We start from the raw sequence: 20,301 nt of genomic DNA, 5'->3' as shown, positions 1-20,301 counted from the left end.
CTGCTTAATGTCATTTTTGATACCCGTCCACACATGGCTGTGGTTCACTCGTTCTCACCATCGGGTGCTCCTGTGTGGGGCTAGTGGATCACACAGTTCATTATCCGCCTGCTGTGGGCGAGCATTTGTGTTGTTTCCAGTTTCTCGCCAATTCAGACTGGGCTGTGTGCGCTTCCCCATGTGTGTCCCTAGGGGTGGATCCGGGAGAGCACTTGCCAGGTCCCCAGCATGTCTTCACCTCCACTGGACGCTGCCAAATGCCTCCTGGTGCCCGCGGCGCAGAGGAGCCAAGGAACGGTCTTGAGAAAAGCAAAGTGCAGTTGTGTGTGTGGTGTGCTGCCGTTTATGATTTTTTTAAGTTCAAAAGCACCTGTGTGTGCATGTGCGTCTCTGCACATACACACACACACAGGTATGCATAGGCTTTCAGAAAACAACAGAATCTCTAGTAGAGGTGACTCCACTGCTGAGCTGGGGCAAAGCAGAAGGGCGCCAACCTGTCAATGTTTACCCTTCGGTGCTACTGACTTTTGAACTATGTTCCATATTATAAAGAGACAGAGACTGAGACAGAGAGAAGGGAGAGAAGGGGAGGGGAGAGGAGAGATGAAGCCTAAATATGGCAGAACTTGACAGTTGAGAATCTGAGTGATGGATCTTATGCGGGTTCGTTAGTTTAGTCTATCTTTTGGAGTATGTTTTAAAGCTTTTATTATGAAGATCTGTTCTGGTGTGAGAGATTCTTTTTTTTTTTCCTCCCTTTGGCTGTGCCGGGTATTTAGTTGTAGCATGCAGGCTTTTAGTTTCGATATGCAGTCTCTAGTTCCCTAACCAAGAATTGAACCAGTGCCCCCCTGCATTGGGAGGATGGAGTCTTAACCAGTGGACCACCAGGGAAGTCCCTGTGAGAGGTTCTTGAACAGACCTCTCCTTGCCCCTGAGGCCTGTCCCCAGGAGGACCCCTTGTCTCCAGTGAGACTTCCTTTTGGAGGAGGGGTGCTCCCTCCTTCCCCCACCCCTCCCCTGTCCCTTCCCGTGGGACCTAGTTTCCCTGGCTGGTCAGACCTACCCAGTCCTGACCGCCTCCCTCACCAGAGCCCAAACCAGCCGGTCCGGTTTGGGGACCCGCCCCATTTGGCTCCTGACTGGGTGGCTGCCTGACAGGTGCTCCACTGTGCCGGGGGAGGGGGTAGCGTGGGACCTGGGGAGGGGGCCCCGGGACCTGTCCTGCAGTGGCCGCAGGCTCAGCGGGAAGCCCCTGGCTTAGCGAGCAGGTGGTGGACAGAAGGTAGATGGGGCTTCCAGGCCAGTCAGGCCTCCTGGTCCACGCGACAAAATGGCCTGATGAAGTACCCGCCCGTTTAGGGCAGTGGTTAGCTAAAAAGACTTCATGCATGCTAAGAGCACGCCCCGGCCCAGAGGAAGTTCTCCAGAAAGTCAAGCCACTTATTTTCAGAAGGGTTAATTACATCCCGGCCAGCCAGCCAGCATGGCACACAGAAGTCCCGGCCCTCTCCACTTTGTCTCTCCCCATTGCCATGGTCCCCGTCTTCCAGCCCCCCTCACACCTAGACATGGCAACGGTGGTGGGGGTTTCACCGTGATCTCCCCTGGGGAGCCTGCAAGTCAAGTTCCTCCTGATGGGCAAGGGGGGCAGAGCAGGAGCGCCCCGGGCACTGTGCCCTCTGGAGCTCTTGCTGGAATCGCAGCCTGGGTGTCAGGGGACACAGCAAGCCCCAGATCTCCCGCCACCCTTCTCATCAGAGAGGCCGCTCATGCCCCATCATCCTGTCCCGCCCCACAGCCCTGGCCGGTGTTTCACACCTAACTGGCCCGGCAGCCCCTCTCAGACGCGCAGCCCTGGGCCGTGTAGCCCCTGCTCCCCTGGCGCCTCGCCTGGCCTGGACGTGAGATGGGGGCATGCCTGTGTGGTGGGAGACCAACCCTGCCCCTGCCGGAGCAAGGGCAGTGGTTGGGTCCCCTCCCTCCACGGGGACAGTTGTGGGCCACGTGGCCCAGGCTTTCCAGGCTCAGCCCCACCTCCCTCCGCCCTGCCCTCCGCCCTACCCCTCCCAGGGGTTAGAATCACAGCCAAGCTCAACTCCTGCCAGGGCAGGGCCGAGTTGCCAGCCGCTGCCAGGGCGGCTGGGGCGCAGAGCCCAGCCGGCTCTCCTCGGTGGGCCAGGGGAACCCCTTGATCCCGGCTCCCTGCTCGGTTTCAGCTGGGAGCCCCCTTTCTGCTGGCCTGCCCCACTGTGGGCAGCCCAGGCCCGAGGGAGGGCCAAGGATGGTGGAGGTGAGCTGGCCCCGGCCTCGGGGAGGAGGGGGAGGGCAGTCACCTGAGCACATGCTGGCGAGGGGCCACACCTTTCTCGGGGCCCAGGGCGGGGTCGCCGTGTGTGTTTCCGCCTCGGAGACGGCAGGTGTCTGTCTGCTGGGACTTAGCGCAGGTCTCAGCACAGGTTCCCCCTCCACACACACACACACACACCCCCGAGCGTCTCTGGGAGTGTGTTCTTGGGGTCTGGTTTGCGTGGAGGTGGTTCCAAGGGGTCACTGGGTGACCACGGACTTGGTGGTGTGTATGCCTGGGTCTGTGGTAGGTCTTGTTACCCACTGTGTGTGGATCCCGTGGTCTCCCTCTGTATCAGGAGGGCTCCTAGGTGGGTGGGGTCTTGGGGTCTGCCTTCCTAGGTGAGTCCAGCCATCATGCAGTGTCTGGGATTGTGTGTGTGAATGTGTGTGAGTGTGTTTGTAGGTGACGGCTTCCCCCAGGATCCTTGTATGCGCCTCCGGGTCTCTCTGGAGCCCTTGCGTCTTTGGAATGTATGGCTCTTTACACTGTTTGTGGAGGGACTTCTGGGTCCTTAACTTCTTGGGGTCCCGACCGTGGGTCCCCAGTGTTGCAACCCTCTGTTCTCAGGGCTTCCTCTGAGCCAGGCCCCTCTTAAGACTGTCCCCACCTTCTCCCACTCTGACTGGGCCCACCTGCTGGGCCCGCGTTCCGAGGCCGGAGCTGAGGCTCAGGGCGGGCTGGCCCTTCCGGCGCCCAGGCTCCCATTGTCCCGTCTCGGGGCTTTGCCGTGTGACCAGAGTGTGTGTCCTGTGGTGTGGGGTTGTGTGGCTGGACGCCCGTGCTGGCGTCTGTGTCAGTTTATGTGCGCTAGGGAACGACCTCATCTGCTCTGTATCTTGGGGGGGTGTCTGTGTGGGAGGGGGAAGGACTGAGGTTAGGGGGGCCGGCCTCTGGAGCCCCTTTTCTGCCTCCCGCCCCCTCCCTCCTTCCTGCCCCGCCTGGGGGAGGAATGAATGAAGTCTTGATCTGGTTTCCCCAGTCTCCGGGTCTCACACACACACTCAGGTTTGTTACGGCATACATTCCCCTCCCCAGGGCTGAGGGGCTCCAACAGCGCCCTTGGTGTCTGTGCCCCGTGGAGGCTGGCCGGGGGGCGGGGGGCCACACCTGGGGCTGCCACTGGAGCCGCCTGGCCCCCCGGGGGGCTCGGAGCACCGCAGGGTAAGGGAATCACCGTCTGGTCATTCAGCCACATTCTCTGAGCTGTGCCCTGACCTGTGCTGGGCAGGGTGGCCGAGATGGCCCCAGGGCCTGTCCTCCGGGGGGACACAGTCTAGTGGCCCTCAGAACATAATGAGGGCCCATTACGCTCCCCCATCCTGGCCCTGGAGGAGGAAAGTCTTAACAGAGACAGTAGCGCTGGCACACCTGCTCTGGGGGACCCTGCTCTGGGGATCCTCTTTCCTTCATCTCTTCCTTTATTGGCTTGGAAACAACAGCAGTGCTGATAACCGCAGCCAGCCTGTAGTAGTAAGGACCCACTTGGCGCCAGGCACCGTTCTGAACACTTTGCCAGATCATCTCTTTCGATCATTCAAACACCCTCTGGGGAGAAAGGGACCGTCATGACCCCCAGTTTGCAGACAAGGACGGGGGGCCCAGAGTCACGAGCTCTCGGCCCACAGCCTGACGGTGGTGGAGCGGCCACAAGCCTGGGTGCCCGCCCTTCCTCACCAGCTGCCCTTGGAGTCCTTGTCGGCAGAGGCCTGCGGTGTGGCTGGAACACGGAGAGCAGGCTGCCTCTCGCTTCCCGCACAGCCAACTCCAGGCCCTGCTCCCCTAGGCCAGGGTGGCCCCGGATCTGTGTCTGTTTGTGGGATTTCACCCCTCATGGGGACTCACGGGTCTCTGGCAGCATACCCCCTGTGTGATGTACCTCTAGCCGAGGTTTACTGCCACTTGCTCAAATCCCCCGCCTAGGCTGCATGGTGGGAGGGCCTGGGGAAGTGGGCTTACAGCTGGGCACCTCTTGTGTTTGGAACAAATACCAGGTTATTTGCTAAATAGCCAGACTCAGACTCTAAAGAGGCCCAGTTCCTTTGCAGGCATCAAGGTCAGACTCCCAGGCGGTGTGGACAGGGCTTGGGGACTCCTGTCTCACCCTCTGCCCTGCTCCTCCCGGGGTCCAGCCTCATCACCATGGCAGTGGCATCGCTCAGTCACAGCACAGCTGTTACCAATGCCTGCTGTGTGTGAGGCCTCGCTCTAGCTCCCTGGGGTGCAGCGAGAACAAGACAGACAGAGACCCCTGTTCTTGGGGAGCCACCGCTCCTCTGCTGGGGGGCAGGGGCCGGAGGCAAGGCCTGTGGTCAGCCAGTGTATAAAATGCCGGATGGTAATAAATGCCACGGAGAAGTATAAAGCTGGGGTGCAGATTTTGTCAGGGGGTCAGGGAATGTGTTTGCACTGACCTGATGGTCGAGGAAAGGTGAGCCATGCGGCTGTGGGCCGAGGGAGCAGTGGGTACCAAGGCCCTGAGGCTGGAGCAGGCTCTGTGTGTCCTGGCCTGAAAAGGGGCTCGTGTGGCGGGGCAAAGGGTGGGGAGGAGGTGAGGCCCCGGGGTGGGCGGGACCCTGCTCGGTCCCAGTGGGGAGTCTCACCCCCCGGTGGAGGGTTTTGTTTAACCTTTCTTCAGATTCCCTCCTAACCACGTGGCTTTCCTGATCTTGGTTCTGGTCATCCAAGGCCGAGTTGTCTCTTGTAAGTGTTCTCGTCCCGTAAACCTCTAGGTCCTGCATCTGGAGCAGAAGCTTTGGCAGGAGCCAGGGTTGCTGGGAGGCAGGAGGCTAAGGGGGCAGAGACAGGTCTTCTCCAAGGGGGCAGAGCGGACACTTTTGTGCCCCAGCGCTGGGCAGCCCTGGCAGGGACTTCCCATCTCTGGGCTTCAGTTTTCTAGTTTGGGAAACAGGAGAGGAGAGGTCTCTCCACCCGCACACCCAGGAACCGCCTGGAGGGTTTAGCATGGTCAGAGTCAGCACTGAAACACGTGTGTCCCTTCCACCCACCCAGTAGCCACACAGGGCAGAACCCTGTTGTTGGGACCCAGCGATAACAGCTAGAACACGTTTCCTGCCCACTCCGAGCCACCAACTTCGCGGGGAGACAACTGACACGCTCGTGAGCATGTAACACGTTAGGCGATGCTAAGGGCCAGGAGAGAACGGGCCGGGTGCCGGGCTCTAGGGGATGCGGCGATGGGCAAGACCAGGGCAAGACCAGGCCAAGCCCCCAGCCCCGAAAAGCTCATGCTCCAGCTGCTACAGAAGCTGCCCATTCCTCCCGCCTCCACAGGCCCCACGTGGCCCATCCACCCTCTTCTCCTGCTGGCCTCACGCATCCTCCTCCTCCGGGCCTCCCCGCTTCTGCCCTGCTCACAGCCTTCCTGCGGCTCTCGGGTAAGAGCCAAGTCCTCCCATGGCCCTCCTCCCTCACCCCGTGCCCCCCGCCCCGGCCACTCGGTCTCCGCTCTGCTCTCTGGCCTCCAGACCTTCGCGCTGGCAGTTCTCGCGGCCGGGGTCCTCCCCCAGGGGCCCCGCTTCTCTCCCCACCCGGGCCCCTGCTCTAGTGTCACCTCCTCTGCGAGGCCCTCCCTGACCGCTGCACTGAAGGTCCCCATGTCCCCTCACCCTCCACAGCCAGCTGACCCCTGCTCTTTTTCTCCTCAGCACTCACCATCTGACTCGCTAGCTGGCTTTCTGGTGTATCTTGCTGTGAGCTGTCTCCTTTCCCCTCAAATGTGAGCTTGGCAAGGGCAGGGACATCCCCGGCTCCCCTGTCCTCTGCCAGGCCCCGGCAGAGCTCAGCTCTCACCCGACAAGGATGATGGAATAGGTGGCGGGTGGGTGTGATGGGCCCTTTGTGGGGAAAGCAGGTGTCTGCCGAGGAGAGGGCTTGGGCACATGTCCGTCCCAAAGCTTGAGGCGGGGTCTGGGGCCAGGGTACCTGAGGATTCCCTGCAAGGACTAGGCAGGAGGAGAATGGGGGGCTGGGCCCGTGCATGGGCAGCAAGAGCTGAGCAGAGGCACGAGGGGGAGTGGTGTAGGGCTTCAGGGGGCCGTGAGGGCCTGCGGGGCTGCCAAGGTGAGCCAGACCCCCCTCCAGCGTCAGAGCACAGCGCAGGGAGGCAGGCGGCCAAGGGGCCTCTGGAGCCAGGGGGTGCAGATGATGGCAGAAGGGCGAGGGGGCCAGTGAGCGCCTCTCCGTCGCCCGCTTCCTGCTCGAGTTCCACTTGAGTGACTAGGAAAGGGCGGTCGTGGCCCCTGCCGCATCCTCCGCTCGGGCCCAGGGCCCTGGCCGAGTCAGCACCCTCCATTGCCCGGTGGGGTGGGGGCAGTTTTATTCAGGGCAGGAGGAAAGGAAGCCTGTGCACACACGCACACGTGTACACACGCACTCCCGAGCGCGGTCACACTCGCGGACCTGGCTCCTCCACGGGCACTCGTTTCCTTGGCGTGGGGAGCTGCAGGGTGGTGCCAGTTTTTCTCACGGAAGGTCAGTGGGCAGAGCCTGGGAGCGCAGGGGGTGACTGGAAAATGGGAAGGCTTTGTTCAGACAGGTTGGAAACTGCCCATCCCACGTGTGAAATCATTCACAAGTTTTTGTGTTTTTTTTAATTAAAATGAACATTTTAAAGTAAGATAAACGTGTCTGCATTGGGGGAGCAAACTGAGCTTCGGGCATCTCTGCCCGGGCCGGTGGCTGCAGGCTGCGCCCTGTCCTCCCTCCCGTGTTCCGCGTCTTCACCCTCCGCCTCTGGGTTCCAGGCCTTTCTCCGCCAGAGAGAGACCCTGGGCAGAGCCTGAGGTGTCTGAGCAGGGGTGCCCTGTAGCGCGTTCAGGTGAATGTGTTCATTCACCAGATGTTCTTCAACTGCCTGCCACGTTGCGCTGTAGGCATTGGGGTACAGTGAGGAGCTCGACAGAGGTCAGACCCTGCTCCCCTGGAGGAGCTGACATTCTCATAGGAGCAGACACTGAAGAATCACCCACACACACAGGGTTACGTGGTGAGTGCAGTGGGGAAGAATAAAGCCGGGAGGGCACTGAAGGCGTGAGGACAGGAGCAGGGACATTCATGTGTAGACTTGGGTGGAGACAGGGAGGGAGGGAGCTATGTGGAGATCAGTGAGAAGAGAGTTGGTGGGGGGCCAGCTGCCAGAACAAAGGCCCTGAAGCGGGTCTTGTCCAGGGTGTGAAGAACAGTGAAGAGGCCGAGGTGGCTGGGGCAGAGGGGGAGAGGGGGCCTGTGGGAGGAGAGCTGACTGGCCAATCGTGCAAGACCTCCTGGGCCACGGGCCAGAGTTTAAGGATGTTGACTGTGCGGTGGAGCAACTGTCTTCCATGCCCACCTCTGCTTGGTGACCGTAGCAAGAGATTTCACCTTTGTGAGCCTCAGTTTCCACATCTGCACAATGGAAGTGAGGTCAGCCACTCCACAGAAGTCCTGGGGAGGCAGTGAGCTCAGCATCGGCGTCTCTGCAGGCTCAGGGTCCTCCCCCCCCCGGTGGTGGAGGTGGTGGTGTAAGTCATGGGGCTGAGCCGCAGTAAACCACGTTTGGTGGCCGGCACTGGCTCCTGGACTGCTTTCTCGCTGCAGACAGACGTGCCAAAGGCCTGTGGAGTAGGCAGGGGAGGAGCCCCGGGCATGGAGAGTGGCGGTGGTGGGTCCTGTTTGTGCTGCCTCCCACCTACCGCTGGGGGCCTGGGCAGGTAGGAGGAGGAGGGACCCTCTCTGCCAGGACGGGTCAGGGCAGGAGAGAAAAAGCAATGTGGACAGAGGAAGGAGAAGGAGGGAGGAAGGGACAGAGACCGGGGACAGCCTTGGAGTTGATAACGATAATGACACAGAAGCACAACCACAGCACAGGCGAGTCTCCCAACTGTCCGGGTTCAAATCCTAGGGTTCCCCTCGCTGGGCCTCAGTCTTCCTACCTGTGAATTGGGGGTGGTGGGCATGCCTATCTCCCAGGTTAGGGGCGAGGGTGGAATGCGATTAGACACAGAGCAGGCCCTGGGCACACACGTCTCTCCAGGGACGCGGCTGCTGTCATTCCGAGAACTGGCGGGGCCCAGACTCAGGTTAGACCAGCCTGGTGTCTTGAGTCCACTCTGCGTCCCAAGCTGTGTGTGACCTGGGCCAGCGAGTGCCCGCTCTGTGCCTTATCTTCCTTGTCTGTGACACAAGGCCCAAGTTGGCCCCTTCCTCCGGGGTCGGGCGTGCAGATTCCGGGTCCAGTGCTTAGCAGAGGGGCCGGCAGAACCGGTGCTGCTGTCACGGTGACCAATGTGTACCGCCCGCTCTCTTGTTGTGCACACCGGCCCTGGGGCCAGGCCATCGTGCTGGGTTCTCTGTGACTGCTTGCAGGAACTCCTGGAAGCAGGTACTTTCTCGGTCCTCTTCTAATAGAAGAGGAAACTGAGGCATAGAGCTGCTGGCCCAGGGCCACGTGGCATGCTTCCACCGTGGGTTGGCTCAGCCTCCCAGCAGAGCCGGCCTCCGGGCTCTGGGCCGTCCGACTCCTGAGTTCTGGGCTTGCCTGAGAACCCAGCACTCACTCCTTGACACCCCGCTGCTCCTGGCCAGGCACCCCCCTTCATATGTAGCAGCTCCTCTCCCTCCCCCCTGTGGCCCCTGTAAAGTCAGGAGCTTGGGGACTGATGGAGGGGTCGGGGAGCCAGCGGTGAGAGCTGCCCCGGGGTGGGGCTCCTGCCTGGCCACTATAAACACGGCCAGTTCCTCTGTTTGTCCTGCCCTCTGTGCAGCGCCCAGAGGGAAGGGGTGGCCCCGGGCAGATATCCGGAGGTGTGCCCCTCTCATCCCCCTCTGCGGGGGGCGGGGGCTGGGGGGCCTGGGGACTCGTGGGTGAGCATTCTGGGTTGGCTGCCCCCTCTGACAGGCTGCCTCCTGCCCACCCTGTCTGGTTGCTGAGCTCCTCCCTCCCCGGGTTTAGTGAGGGGTCACGCGGCTAATCCTGTCCTGCAGAGGGCTGGAGCTGACTTGGGGCCCGCCCGGCTGCGGGCTGGGGGGCGGGGATGGGCAGGCAGAGTGGGAGAGGTGAGGAGTGAGGCTGGGCCTGAAGCCAGGCGGGGGCAAATCTGGGCAGACAGTGAGGAGGCAGTGGGACCAAGGCGGGCAGGTGAGCGGGGCGCCTGCCTGGGCAGATGGGGGAGAGTCGGGGTGTAGGGGCCAGGAGCGGAGCTAGAGCTGCAAGAGAGGTGAGGGCAGAGAAGCCTGGAGGGAGAACGGGGTCGATCAGGGTCCCTGAGGCCTGGGAGGGTGAATGGACAGTGTTCTGGGGGCTGGAATGGGGGAGCTGCATTGAAGGGGCTCCCAGCTTGGTGGGGGTAGGGAAGGGGCTGGGGCAGAGGGCGCCCCTCACCCTGGCCAGGTCTGTTCCCCTGGCAGAGCCCTGGCCCTGGCCACCTGCTGGCCAGGAGGCCCAGGCCGGTTGAGACAGGTTGGCTGCTTGGGTCCCCACCCGCCTCCCACTGGGCTCCCTCCCGCCGCCAAACCGGTTCTCCTGGACGGCTGCCCACCGATAGTCCCACCTCTGGGCTGGGGATGGCGGCCTCTCCGCCCTCACGCCCTGCTCCTGCAGGAAAGAAGCCGGAAGGACGACCAGGGGCTGCGGGGCCGCATCGCGGATCCGCTCACGAGTGTCCTCACCGGGTCACGAGACTGACTGCACTGGGGCCAACCCCGCCCGGGCATTGTGCCAGGTGCTGAGGACCCAGCCCTGAGCCAGACAGAAATTCCCACCCAGCGCACTTCCCCTTGTCCTTGGGGTCTTAGTTCGCACGAGCCCTTTGCTGGGAAGCCTCCCGTATCCCCACCCTGCCATCCCATCCACTCTGTGACCCCAGCCCTGACCATTCTGGGCCATCAGAGGCTGTCTGGGTCACCACTCTGTCCCTCACACCGAGCAGCACAAGGCTGGGCACAAAGGAGTGAGTTGCTGATGGACGGGTGGGTGAGTAAGCACAGGATGTTTTCTTCCCACTTTACAGATGAGTAACCCGAAGCCCCAAGAGGAGACATCACCCGCCCAAGGGCACTTCTAGCACAGCCAGCAACAAAGCAGGTCTGTGGGGCTCCAGGGGCACGTGTGTGGGACCAGGGTTGGGGGGCACAGCACCTGGGCCCCTGACACAGCTGGAAGTCATCCTCATCATCAGAAGAGCAAACGCCGACTGGGTCCTCCCTCCGAGCCCTGCTCAGTAATTAACTCATTAATCCTCCCAGCAGCCCCACGGGGGTCAAGCCGAGGCACAGACAGGCTAAGTCACTTGCCCAGGGTCACACAGTAAGTGGCAGAGAGAGATTTGTACTCTGGCCATCTGGTTTCCCTGCCCTTCATGTCTCTGGCCCCCGCTGTGGGACACCACCATTCCGCATGTCCCCTTCAGCTCCTTTGGTTTTTAAATTCAGCTTTCATAGGTTCAGGAAGACCCCCTGGAGAAGGGCATGGGTACCCACTCCAGTATTCTTGCCTAGAGAATTCCATGGACAGAGGAGCCTGGCGGACTACAGTCCACGGGGTCACAAAGGTTGGACTGAGCGACTTTCACTTTCATTGAGCATTTACTGCTGCTGTGCCGGTACTGTTGTGAGTACCGGCCTAGAAACCACAGGCCCTAAAGACAGGGGCAGTTTACTCTATTAGGATTCTTCAGGAAGTGGGTCTTGCCCCACTCTGTGAGGACCTTGCCTCCTCCAAGCCTCAGTCTCCTCATCTGTAAAGTGGGAGTGTATTAGTGAAGCTGCTTAGGAGTCACATATCGGACAGGAGCTTGGTAACCATGTGTTGAACCAGTATCCAGAGGTATGTGCTATTTCTAGCGCACAGTCCAGGCTGAGAAAGCAGGCACAGAAGTGGCAGGCCTTAGGCACCGGTCACAGAGCACATACTGTGTGTTGGGCGTGGGGTGTGGGGCTGAGACACCAGGAAACTGGGCAGATGAGACCAGGCCCATATCACTGAGAGTTGTGATGGGCGTTGTAAACACTGAACTATAAACACAAGACTGACTATGTGTGTGTAAGTCACTCAGTTGAGTTCGATTCTTTGTGACCCCGTGGACTGTAGCCGACCAGGCTCCTCTGTCCATGGAATTCTCCAGGCAGATACACTGGGGCAGGTAGCCGTTCCCTTCTCCAGGGCATCTGCCTGACCCAGGGATTGAACCCAGGTGTCCTGCATTATGGGCAGATTCTTTACCATCTGAGCCACCAGGGGAGCCCAAACATAAAACTGAGCAGCAGTTTCCAGAAGTTAAACATGCTGTGAGCTGGGATGGAAGGACGGGGGGCCTGGGGCACGTTCAGGAGAGGAGTCACCAGTGACTGGCGCCTGAAGCAGGCGGGAGTCAGGCGTCAGGCCCCACAGAGGGAACCGCCATGGCAGAGGCCCTGAGGTTCGGAAGCCAGTGTGAGCCAGAAGAGCTGAGAGCAGAGAAGTCCTCCACGAGGAGTGCTCGCCTTTCTACCTGAGTGGGGTGGGGCCGCCAGTGGGCTCCGAGCCAGGGGCCTCACTCGAGTGTTCACAGTCTCTCGGGCTGCAGGTGGGGTATGGCTGTGGAAAGGGTGGGGGAGTGGGGAGACCAGGGAGGAATGGAGGATGGAGGAGAAGCAGCAGGTTCTGGCGAGCCGCCCCCTTCTGCAGGCCTGCTGGCTGGAGCCCCAGTCTACACCCTCTCCACACAGAGAGCCTGGCGCCATGTTCGGGAAGAAGAAGAAGCGGGTCGAGATCTCGGCGCCGTCTAACTTCGAGCACCGCGTGCACACGGGCTTCGACCAGCATGAGCAGAAGTTCACAGGGCTACCCCGCCAGTGGCAGAGCCTGATCGAGGAGTCAGCTCGCCGGCCAAAGCCCCTCATCGACCCCGCCTGCATCACCTCCATCCAGCCTGGGGCCCCCAAGGTATGCCAGCGCCCGCCACTGCCTCTCCTGACCTGCACCGACCCCCGTGGGGTGACCCCAGCCCTCAGCCTCACACTTGACCCTCCCTTGCTGACCACCAAACAGACACACCCCAACCACACCCCCCATCCTCACCTTTCACTCACCCATCCACCACTGATCCCTCACCTGGCACCAGCGCCAACCCACCTTCCCTTCCTGAGAAGCCCCCGCTGACCTTGACCCTCTGACGGTCCCCCACGCCAGCCCCAAGTCGTTCGTCTGTCCTGAGCCCTGTGCTCCTGTCCCCAGGACCACAGACTCGTCCTGGGTCTTAGCAGGCCTCCTGTCGCAGGCAGAGGGACAGACCAGTTCCCACGTGGTGACCGCCACAGTGGTCAGGGCTGGGCCAGGAGAGGCCCGAGGGGCCGTCTGACCCAGCCCCCGGGTCCAGACCAGCTTCCTGGAGTCAGGGTCACCTGAGCTGAGCCCTGGGGGCGGAGGCCAAGGAGGAGTGACTCAGGCAGATGGTGGAGAGCCAGGGCTTGTAGTGGAGGAAGCAGCCTGCGTGAAGCATTGGGGGTGGAGAGAGGGGGCGGTTTGTTTTTTTTTCCCTGCCATCTTAAGCAAACAGTGCCGAGCTGGGATTTGAATCGAGGTCCATTTCCAAGGCCCATGCTCTTAACCCCATTCCTGTTTCCATGGTCTTGGCCCCCAGGCATGGCCTGTGGTGAGGCTGGTCTGGGGGCAGGGGGTGTGGCCCCCGCAGCCTGCGAAGCCAGCCTTGGAGCATAGACTTTACCCGAAGGGCAGTGGGAACCAGGAAGGGCAGCCTGGGTTGTTCCGAGGGGCGGGGGTGGGGGTGGGTGGGCTGGTCAGCAGGCCCGGGGCTGACTCATGCTCACTGGTGCCCTGGCTGCCATGCCCAGCCCATCCCTGCCCAGCCCAGCCTGGCGGGAGGAGCCCCAGGCCAACGCTCTCCTCCAGGGTCTCCCACTGAGGTGTTTGTACGCCCTAGGTAGGGGGCTTGGGATCCTTTGAATTCTTTGCCACTGCCTAGAAAAGCAAGATCTTACATCCAAGTCTCTGTTTCTGCCTTCTGGTGAATCGGCCAGGGCCACTGGAGGGGCAGCTGCCTGCGCAGGCAGGGTGCCAGCTCATCTGGGCCTGCTGGCCCCACCCGCCCACCTCGGTCCCACCCGCTGCCAGGCCCTGTGTCTGCATGCCTGCTGGTTATGCCCTCATTCAGGCACTTCCTAAAAATCCTCCCCAACCCCCCCAGGGATTCCTGACCTCTTATTCCAGCACCAAAGCCTGAGCAGGTGTCTGTCTCCCTTGTTTCACTGGGCGCCTGGGGCAAGACCAGGCTGCCCTACTAGCAGCCAGGGTCCAGGGAGAGGCAGGGGGCAGGGGCTGGCCCACAGGGCACGGTGGTCTGTCGGTGGGTTTTGCGGGGTTCGAGTTTTCTGCACATTTGAGGCAGTGCTGGCCTCATGATGTCTGGCAGCCCATGGACCTGCCTGCCAGTGACTGATGCCTAGGACTGGGGCCTGTGCTCTGCTCCGGCCGCCCCTTCCCAGCCTGCTGGTGCCTCACTCACTCACTCATGGACTCAGCAGGTACTTACTGAGCACCTTATGCATACCAGCCACTGTTCTAGACGTTAGATGCAGCCAGAGCTGAAGCAGCCAGGAAGAAACAGTGGCCACCCTCACGAACACTGCACCAGGGGAGCAGGCCACGGACAGCTGTACACAGCCTTCACGTCCGCTGGTTCTAAGTGCTCTAGAGAAAAGGAAAGCAAGAGAGCAGAATAGGGAGGGTTCGAGGCTGGCACTTTAGACCACAGGAAATCAAGGAGAGTCTGCAGCAGAGATCTGAAGGGGGCTGTGCACTGGGGAGGGGAGCCCCGAGCAGGCAGAGGTGAAGGTGTTCCCGGCAGAGTGAGCAGCCAGTGCCTGAGGTTGGGGTATGTCTGGTGTGTTTGAGGAGCAGTTAAGAGGCCCTGTGTGCCTGGGGCTTGTGGGTGAGGGCCCCTGGGGGGAGCCTTGGAGGCAGTGACCTGGATCAGGATGGTGGCCATGGCAGGCAGTGTGGGCCTGGGACAAACTTTACGTTCACGTTCCCCCACACCGGCCCTTGGGCTCTCCTGCCCTCTGCTCCGGGCCCAGACCTTTCTCACTTTACTTTCCCCACCCTCAGCCTCCGTGGGAGCAGAGAGCGTGTTTGGGGCTCATATCCCTGCCAGGCTGCAGGCAAGGAAGTGCCAAGCTGGACTCTGGCCCCCGCATCCTGTAATTTGCAGCTTTCCAGGGCTTATTATGGGCTGGCGTGGCCTCTGCCCTCCTTCCCCTCCACCCCGTAGGGCAGGGACCGCCCCTGCCCCCCAAGCCTGGAGAACTAGGAAGAGCAGGGGGTGCTTCTCCGAGGGGCATCCTGGGAACCTGTGCTCCCAGCCCCGGGGCAACAACCCAATGGGGGGTGCGGGGCAGCTCGGTGCTGGGGGAGGGGCTGTGGGGGCCTCCCGGGCCCGCCCCCACCCTCCCAGCCCACCATCACCCCATGGCATTTCTTCATTGCGTCTCTGTCTTGTCTCTGTGCGTGTTGTGTTGTCCTGTCCACCTGTGTTGGATACCCGTCCTGTGTCCCCCTCCTCCTTGCCCGGCCCCCACCCTGCCATTGCCCTGGACCCCAGACCATCGTGCGGGGCAGCAAAGGCGCCAAGGATGGGGCCCTCACGCTGCTGCTCGACGAGTTCGAGAACATGTCGGTGACGCGGTCCAACTCCCTGCGGAGAGACAGCCCGCCGCCACCTGCCCGTGCCCGCCAGGAAAACGGGATGCCCACGGAGCAGGCCGCCATGGCCAGAGGGGGCCCAGAGAAGGCGGGCAGCCAAGGCCGGGGGGCCGGTCACGGCGAGGCGGGTGGCAGCAGTGGTGACAGGCGGCGGGCAGGGCTGGACAAGAGGCCCAAGTCTTCCAGGGAGGGCTCAGGAGGGCCCCAGGAGTCCTCCCGGGACAAGCGCCCCCTCTCTGGGCCTGACGTCGGCACCCCCCACCAACCCGCCAGTCTAGCCAGCGGGGCAAAAGTGGCGGCTGGCCGGCCCTTTAACACGTACCCGCGGGCTGACACGGACCACCCGTCCCGGGGCACCCAGGTAACCACTCCCCCACCCCAGGACCCCTGACCGTCGCCTTGCCCACCCTGTTCCCGCCCACCAACTCCAGCCCGCCCCAGCACACTGTCCATCTCCATCTTGACCGCCATATGTCTGTCCCGCAGCCGGGGTCCCTGTCCCCCAGCCCCTCCCCTGACAGCCGCCTCTCTTTTCTGTTGCAGGGGGAGCCTCACAACATGGCCCCCAATGGGCCATCAGTGGGGGGCCTGGCCGTCCCCCAGTCCTCCTCCTCCCGGCCCCCTGCCCGAGCCCACGGCGCCCCCAGCCCTGGAGTGCTGGGCCCCCACGCCTCTGAGCCCCAGCTGGCCCCTCCAGCCCGCGCCCTCGCCGCCCCCGCCGTGCCCCCCGCCCCCGGGCCCCCCGGCCCCCGCTCACCACAGCGGGAACCCCAGCGAGTGTCCCACGAGCAGTTCCGGGCTGCCCTGCAGCTGGTGGTGGACCCCGGCGACCCCCGCTCCTACCTGGACAACTTCATCAAGATCGGTGAGGGCTCCACCGGCATCGTGTGCATCGCCACCGTGCGCAGCTCCGGCAGGCTGGTGGCCGTCAAGAAGATGGACCTGCGCAAGCAGCAGCGGCGGGAGTTGCTCTTCAACGAGGTGGGCCTGCCGCCCCGCTCCCCCTGGGGCTCCCGCCTCCCCCCAGATCTCCCTGCCCCCCTTGCTCCTCCTGGGGTTCCCCTGCTCCCCCCAGGGCTCCCCCACCTGCCCCATTCCTCCCGGGGCTCCCCGCCTCCCCACCTGCCCTTCCCGGGGCTCCCCTACCCCATGGTTTAGAGGGCGTGCAGGGCTGAGAACTGGGAGAGGCTCTGTGGGGCTGGGGTTTGCCAGGCGTGGGTTCTGAGACTAGCTCCTGTCTTCACTCCTCACGCCTCCCCAGGCTGTCTCCTCTGTCCCCACGATACCCACTGCCATGCCATCCTGGCCTGGCCTGGCCAGGCTCCAAGCCTCAGCTCCAGGCCCCGAGCCCCACTGACCCTCTGCGTGCCTTCCAGCCCCTCACCACCAAGTCCCATGCTGGCCCCACAGTGTTGACCCCACACCTGCCTCTCCTGGTTCCCCATCTCAGAGAGGTCCCACCACCCCTGTCCCCAGGCCAGGGCCCTGAAGCTCCCCGCTCACACCCCAGCCCCTCAGGCCTGAGCCTGTCACCCTTCCCCCACGCAGTGGCCTGCCGGAGCTGCGCACAGTGAGCATCGTGTCCCCCACCTCCAGGCTTTGCCTTGCTAGGCCTTCCTGCCCCTGGAATCTAACCCCCACCCCTGCCTTGTGTCTGAGCTGCCTGCTCGTCCTTCCAGTCTCAGCCCTGTGCTTAATGCTCTCGTCCCAGCGCCCTCTCCCAGTGCCAGCCTGGCCATCAGGGCCACTTGCAGACCCACTCAGGGCTGATCAGAGATCAACATCAGCAATGTGAGGTGTGCATGGGGTGGGAGCACCCTGGAATAGAATACAGATGTCAGGCCCCTCGCTGCCTGTGGGTCTCTGGGCTTCGGCCGTGGGAGGACAGTCCCTGGACTGGACCCCGATGAGCAGAAGTGGCAGGTGGAACTGGACCTGCAGTTTGGCAGGGCCCCCACCCAGGCCGAGAGGGAGGGCTCTGGCAGCAGGGGCTGGCGGTCCTCCCTCCACGGTGCCAACCCCGCCTCCCGCGTGCAGGTGGTGATCATGAGGGACTACCAGCATGAGAACGTGGTGGAGATGTACAACAGCTACCTGGTCGGCGACGAGCTCTGGGTGGTGATGGAGTTCCTGGAGGGAGGCGCCCTCACCGACATCGTCACACACACCAGGTCAGTCGGGCAGCTGGACGCCGTGGCACCCAGCCTCCTGGGTCCCCAGAGTGCCCCCAGGCCTCTCCCATGACAGGACTGCTCTCCGCCAGACCCTTGGGGCGGGGCCACATCTCAGAACCAACTCGCTGTCCCCATCAGACCCCAGGGCGGGGCCCTGTCTGCCCCCCTCACCCCTCGCCCCGCACCTGCCTGCCCTCCCAGGATGAACGAGGAGCAGATTGCCGCCGTGTGCCTGGCCGTGCTGCAGGCCCTGTCCGTGCTCCACGCCCAGGGGGTCATCCACCGGGACATCAAGAGCGACTCCATCCTGCTGACCCACGACGGCAGGGTGAGCAGTGGTGGGGTGGCTTGGCCTCCCCTGACTTATGCCCAGCTCTCCCCCTGCATGTAGGGTGGGCCCAACCCCCAGTTCAGACCTTTGAGGAGCAGTACGTGTATTCCTTCCTTGTGCATCAGTCCAGAGTCAGGGGTTCAGGTGAGTGGGGGTCTCTGCCATCATCAGCCCCAGCCACTGAGAACTGGAGTCTAGCCCTGGACCCAGAAAGGGGAGACTGTATCTGGGTGGCCGGCCACAGCTCTCAGCCATGTGAGAACCTACTCCTGGCCTGGCATCCAAGACTGGGCCGTGGACTCTTGGTCCTGTCTTCTGGACCAAAGCTCCGAGTTTGCAGTCCATGGATAAGCCTCATGGTCCCAGAACCTGCATTCATATTCCAAGAGTGGATGTGATTTTTCAGTGGGAGAGGGCCCTTGACTTTCACCAGATTCTGGTGATCTGCCTGCGCTCCCCCAGGAAAGTTAAGTCAGTTCACAGAGGCAGGGGGGTCGGGGGAAGGCTTTGCTTCCCAGGGAGTCTCGGTACGGGTCATAAACACTTGAAGATTCTACAGACATGTTTGGGGGACACAGGTGAGCACAGAACTGTATGTGCACTGTGTGAGCATGCTCTCTGGAGGGTCCATTGACATCCTCAGGAGTCTGAACAGGGCCCATAGTTCCCAAGAAGGTGTGAATCCTTGGTTCCTGGGGAGGTGGTTGTTGCAGAGGGACAGGCAGCATCGCTCTCATCCCCTGCCAACTGAAGACATGCCGCCTGCCGGGAAGCCAGGGCCCAGGGCACAGCATTGGGAGCCAGCCCCGGTCCAAATCCCTGCCCAGCCTCTGGTACCCACGGGACTCAGGCTGCCTCCCCCAAGAGCCTCAGCACAGACCCTGTCAAGGAGGCAGATGTGTGATTTCGGGCAGCTGACACAGCTGAGGGCCCCAGCCAGGAGACGGCAGAGTTCCGCCGAGGTCAGGCTCTAACCTCGGGGTGGCATGTAGAAACCCAGTGTGTCAGAGGCTGAGGAATTGAACAGGTGACCGCCTCTGCTCATTCTGCCCCGCCAGCACCTCTGATCCCCACTTTTGCACCCTGTTCCAGGTGAAGCTGTCAGACTTCGGGTTCTGCGCCCAGGTGAGCAAGGAGGTGCCACGGAGGAAGTCCCTGGTGGGCACGCCCTACTGGATGGCCCCGGAGCTCATCTCCCGCCTGCCCTACGGGCCAGAGGTGAGCCAGAGGCAGCCGGTCACCCTGCTATCAGCACTGGTTTATGCTGTCGCAGTCCAGAACAGCCAGAGTGTTGGGGTGAGGGGGCTTGGTCACCAGGGACAGACTTGCCTGTGTGCACTCCTCACCAACTGGGTTCTAGTTCAGAGCCAGTGCTTGGCAATGGGAACAGGAGGCTGGGCAGAAGCAGCCCCGGCCCTGCCTGCCAGCCTGGGGCAGAGGCTTCAAACTGGCTGAAGCACTCTGAAGATGCTCTTGCAAGCATTTTTTTAAAAAGAGTTCTCATGTGAGTCTGAGTTTGATCCCCTGTTGTGAATCCAAGTGATCTGGGCACAAGGAGGCCACATTCCCTCATGGCAACAGTCAGGTGCTGAGGAGCAGGGGGACCTTCATCTTGGTCACAGCCCCCACCCATTGTGTTGCCTACACTAACCTGCTTTGCTCCCTGCCATTCCCTGTCTGGCCCTGAGGTCTTCCAGCTATGGCCTGTGCCTCTGACGACAGTCAGTCAATAAGACTTGACCCAGTGCCTGGCCAGGGTGCCCGTGGAAGCATAGCTTGGGGAACTGCAGGCAGGAGTGGGGTCACATTGGGAGGGGAGGCCGGTAGCAGATTCTGAGGGACCATCTCCACCAGGACTTCCTGTGACAAAACCTCTCAAGACGGATTTAGCAAAGTGGAAAAGTGTGGGTCCCTAGGACTAAAAAGTTGGCGGGGGCACAGGCTTCATGCCCAGCTGTCTGTGTGCAGTGTCCCTCCCGGCTCTGATTGTCCCCGAGTAGTCCTCACTCAGGCAGGTGCTGCCCCCATCAGAGCAGAAATGACCCTGGCAACTTCAGGACACGTCTCCCTGCCTGTGAGCACTGTTCTCCTGACTGTCTTGCTTAAAGTCTCAGGTTTGACTGTGATTGGCTCAGCTTGGGTCACGTGTCCGTTTCTGACCCAATTACTGTTTCCGCACTCTGCTGATTAAGACAGCTTGATCATGCACCATGGACTGAAGTAGCAAGGAGGGGGTTCTCCAGAGGAATCCAGGGGCAGGGGGAGGGGGTAGCAAAAAGAAGGGGATGGATGCAGGGTGGGCAGAACCCTTCAGGGGGTTCCCTGGGTGAGGAGTGCATAGGGTCTGGCAGGCTGAGTATCAGTGTTCAGGGCCCCAAAACTCCAGAGTGAAGAGGCAAAGATGGAAGCAGGGCCACCGTCTGTGGGTGTCCCCCAAGCGCTGGCCACACCCACACAGCTCAGCCCTGCTGCCCTGCCCCCACCACAGGTGGACATCTGGTCTCTGGGGGTGATGGTGATCGAGATGGTGGATGGGGAGCCCCCTTACTTCAATGAGCCACCCCTCAAAGCCATGAAGATGATCCGGGACAACCTGCCGCCCCGACTGAAGAACCTACACAAGGTGGGCCCTCCCGCAGGTGGCGGGTGCGGGGGAGACCACACATGGGTGGGGGAGGGCACCACCCAGCCCCGAACCCACGGACAGCTCAGGGTGTGGGCAGGACGAGGCTGTTGATGGCTCTAA

General features: G+C 62.1%; 1 protein-coding gene across 9 annotated transcripts in view; it reads left to right on the top strand.

Moving 5' to 3' along the window:
- PAK4 (p21 (RAC1) activated kinase 4) overlaps nt 1-20,301 on the top strand; it is a 47,827-nt gene that overhangs the window by 26,168 nt on the left and 1,358 nt on the right. For 4 of the 9 annotated variants that reach the window (XM_020889109.2, XM_070450895.1, XM_070450896.1 and 1 more), the window contains exons 2-9: nt 10,363-10,436; nt 12,018-12,275; nt 14,950-15,411; nt 15,594-16,031; nt 17,088-17,221; nt 17,426-17,552; nt 18,648-18,773; nt 20,044-20,178. In XM_020889109.2, the coding sequence (XP_020744768.2) occupies nt 12,072-12,275; nt 14,950-15,411; nt 15,594-16,031; nt 17,088-17,221; nt 17,426-17,552; nt 18,648-18,773; nt 20,044-20,178 (1,626 nt within the window). In that variant the 5' untranslated portion in view covers nt 10,363-10,436; nt 12,018-12,071. Of the gene's footprint in view, nt 1-2,132; nt 2,297-10,362; nt 10,437-12,017; nt 12,276-14,949; nt 15,412-15,593; nt 16,032-17,087; nt 17,222-17,425; nt 17,553-18,647; nt 18,774-20,043; nt 20,179-20,301 lie in introns of those variants that run through there. The other 5 variants (XM_070450894.1, XM_070450898.1, XM_070450897.1 and 2 more) reach the window with 3 other exon arrangements.

The sequence above is a fragment of the Odocoileus virginianus genome, chromosome 20, assembly GCF_023699985.2.
Source record: "Odocoileus virginianus isolate 20LAN1187 ecotype Illinois chromosome 20, Ovbor_1.2, whole genome shotgun sequence".
NCBI classification, from domain to species: domain Eukaryota; kingdom Metazoa; phylum Chordata; class Mammalia; order Artiodactyla; family Cervidae; genus Odocoileus; species Odocoileus virginianus.
Note: the sequence above shows the minus strand (reverse complement) of the source record. Positions and strands in the feature narration are given on the sequence as shown.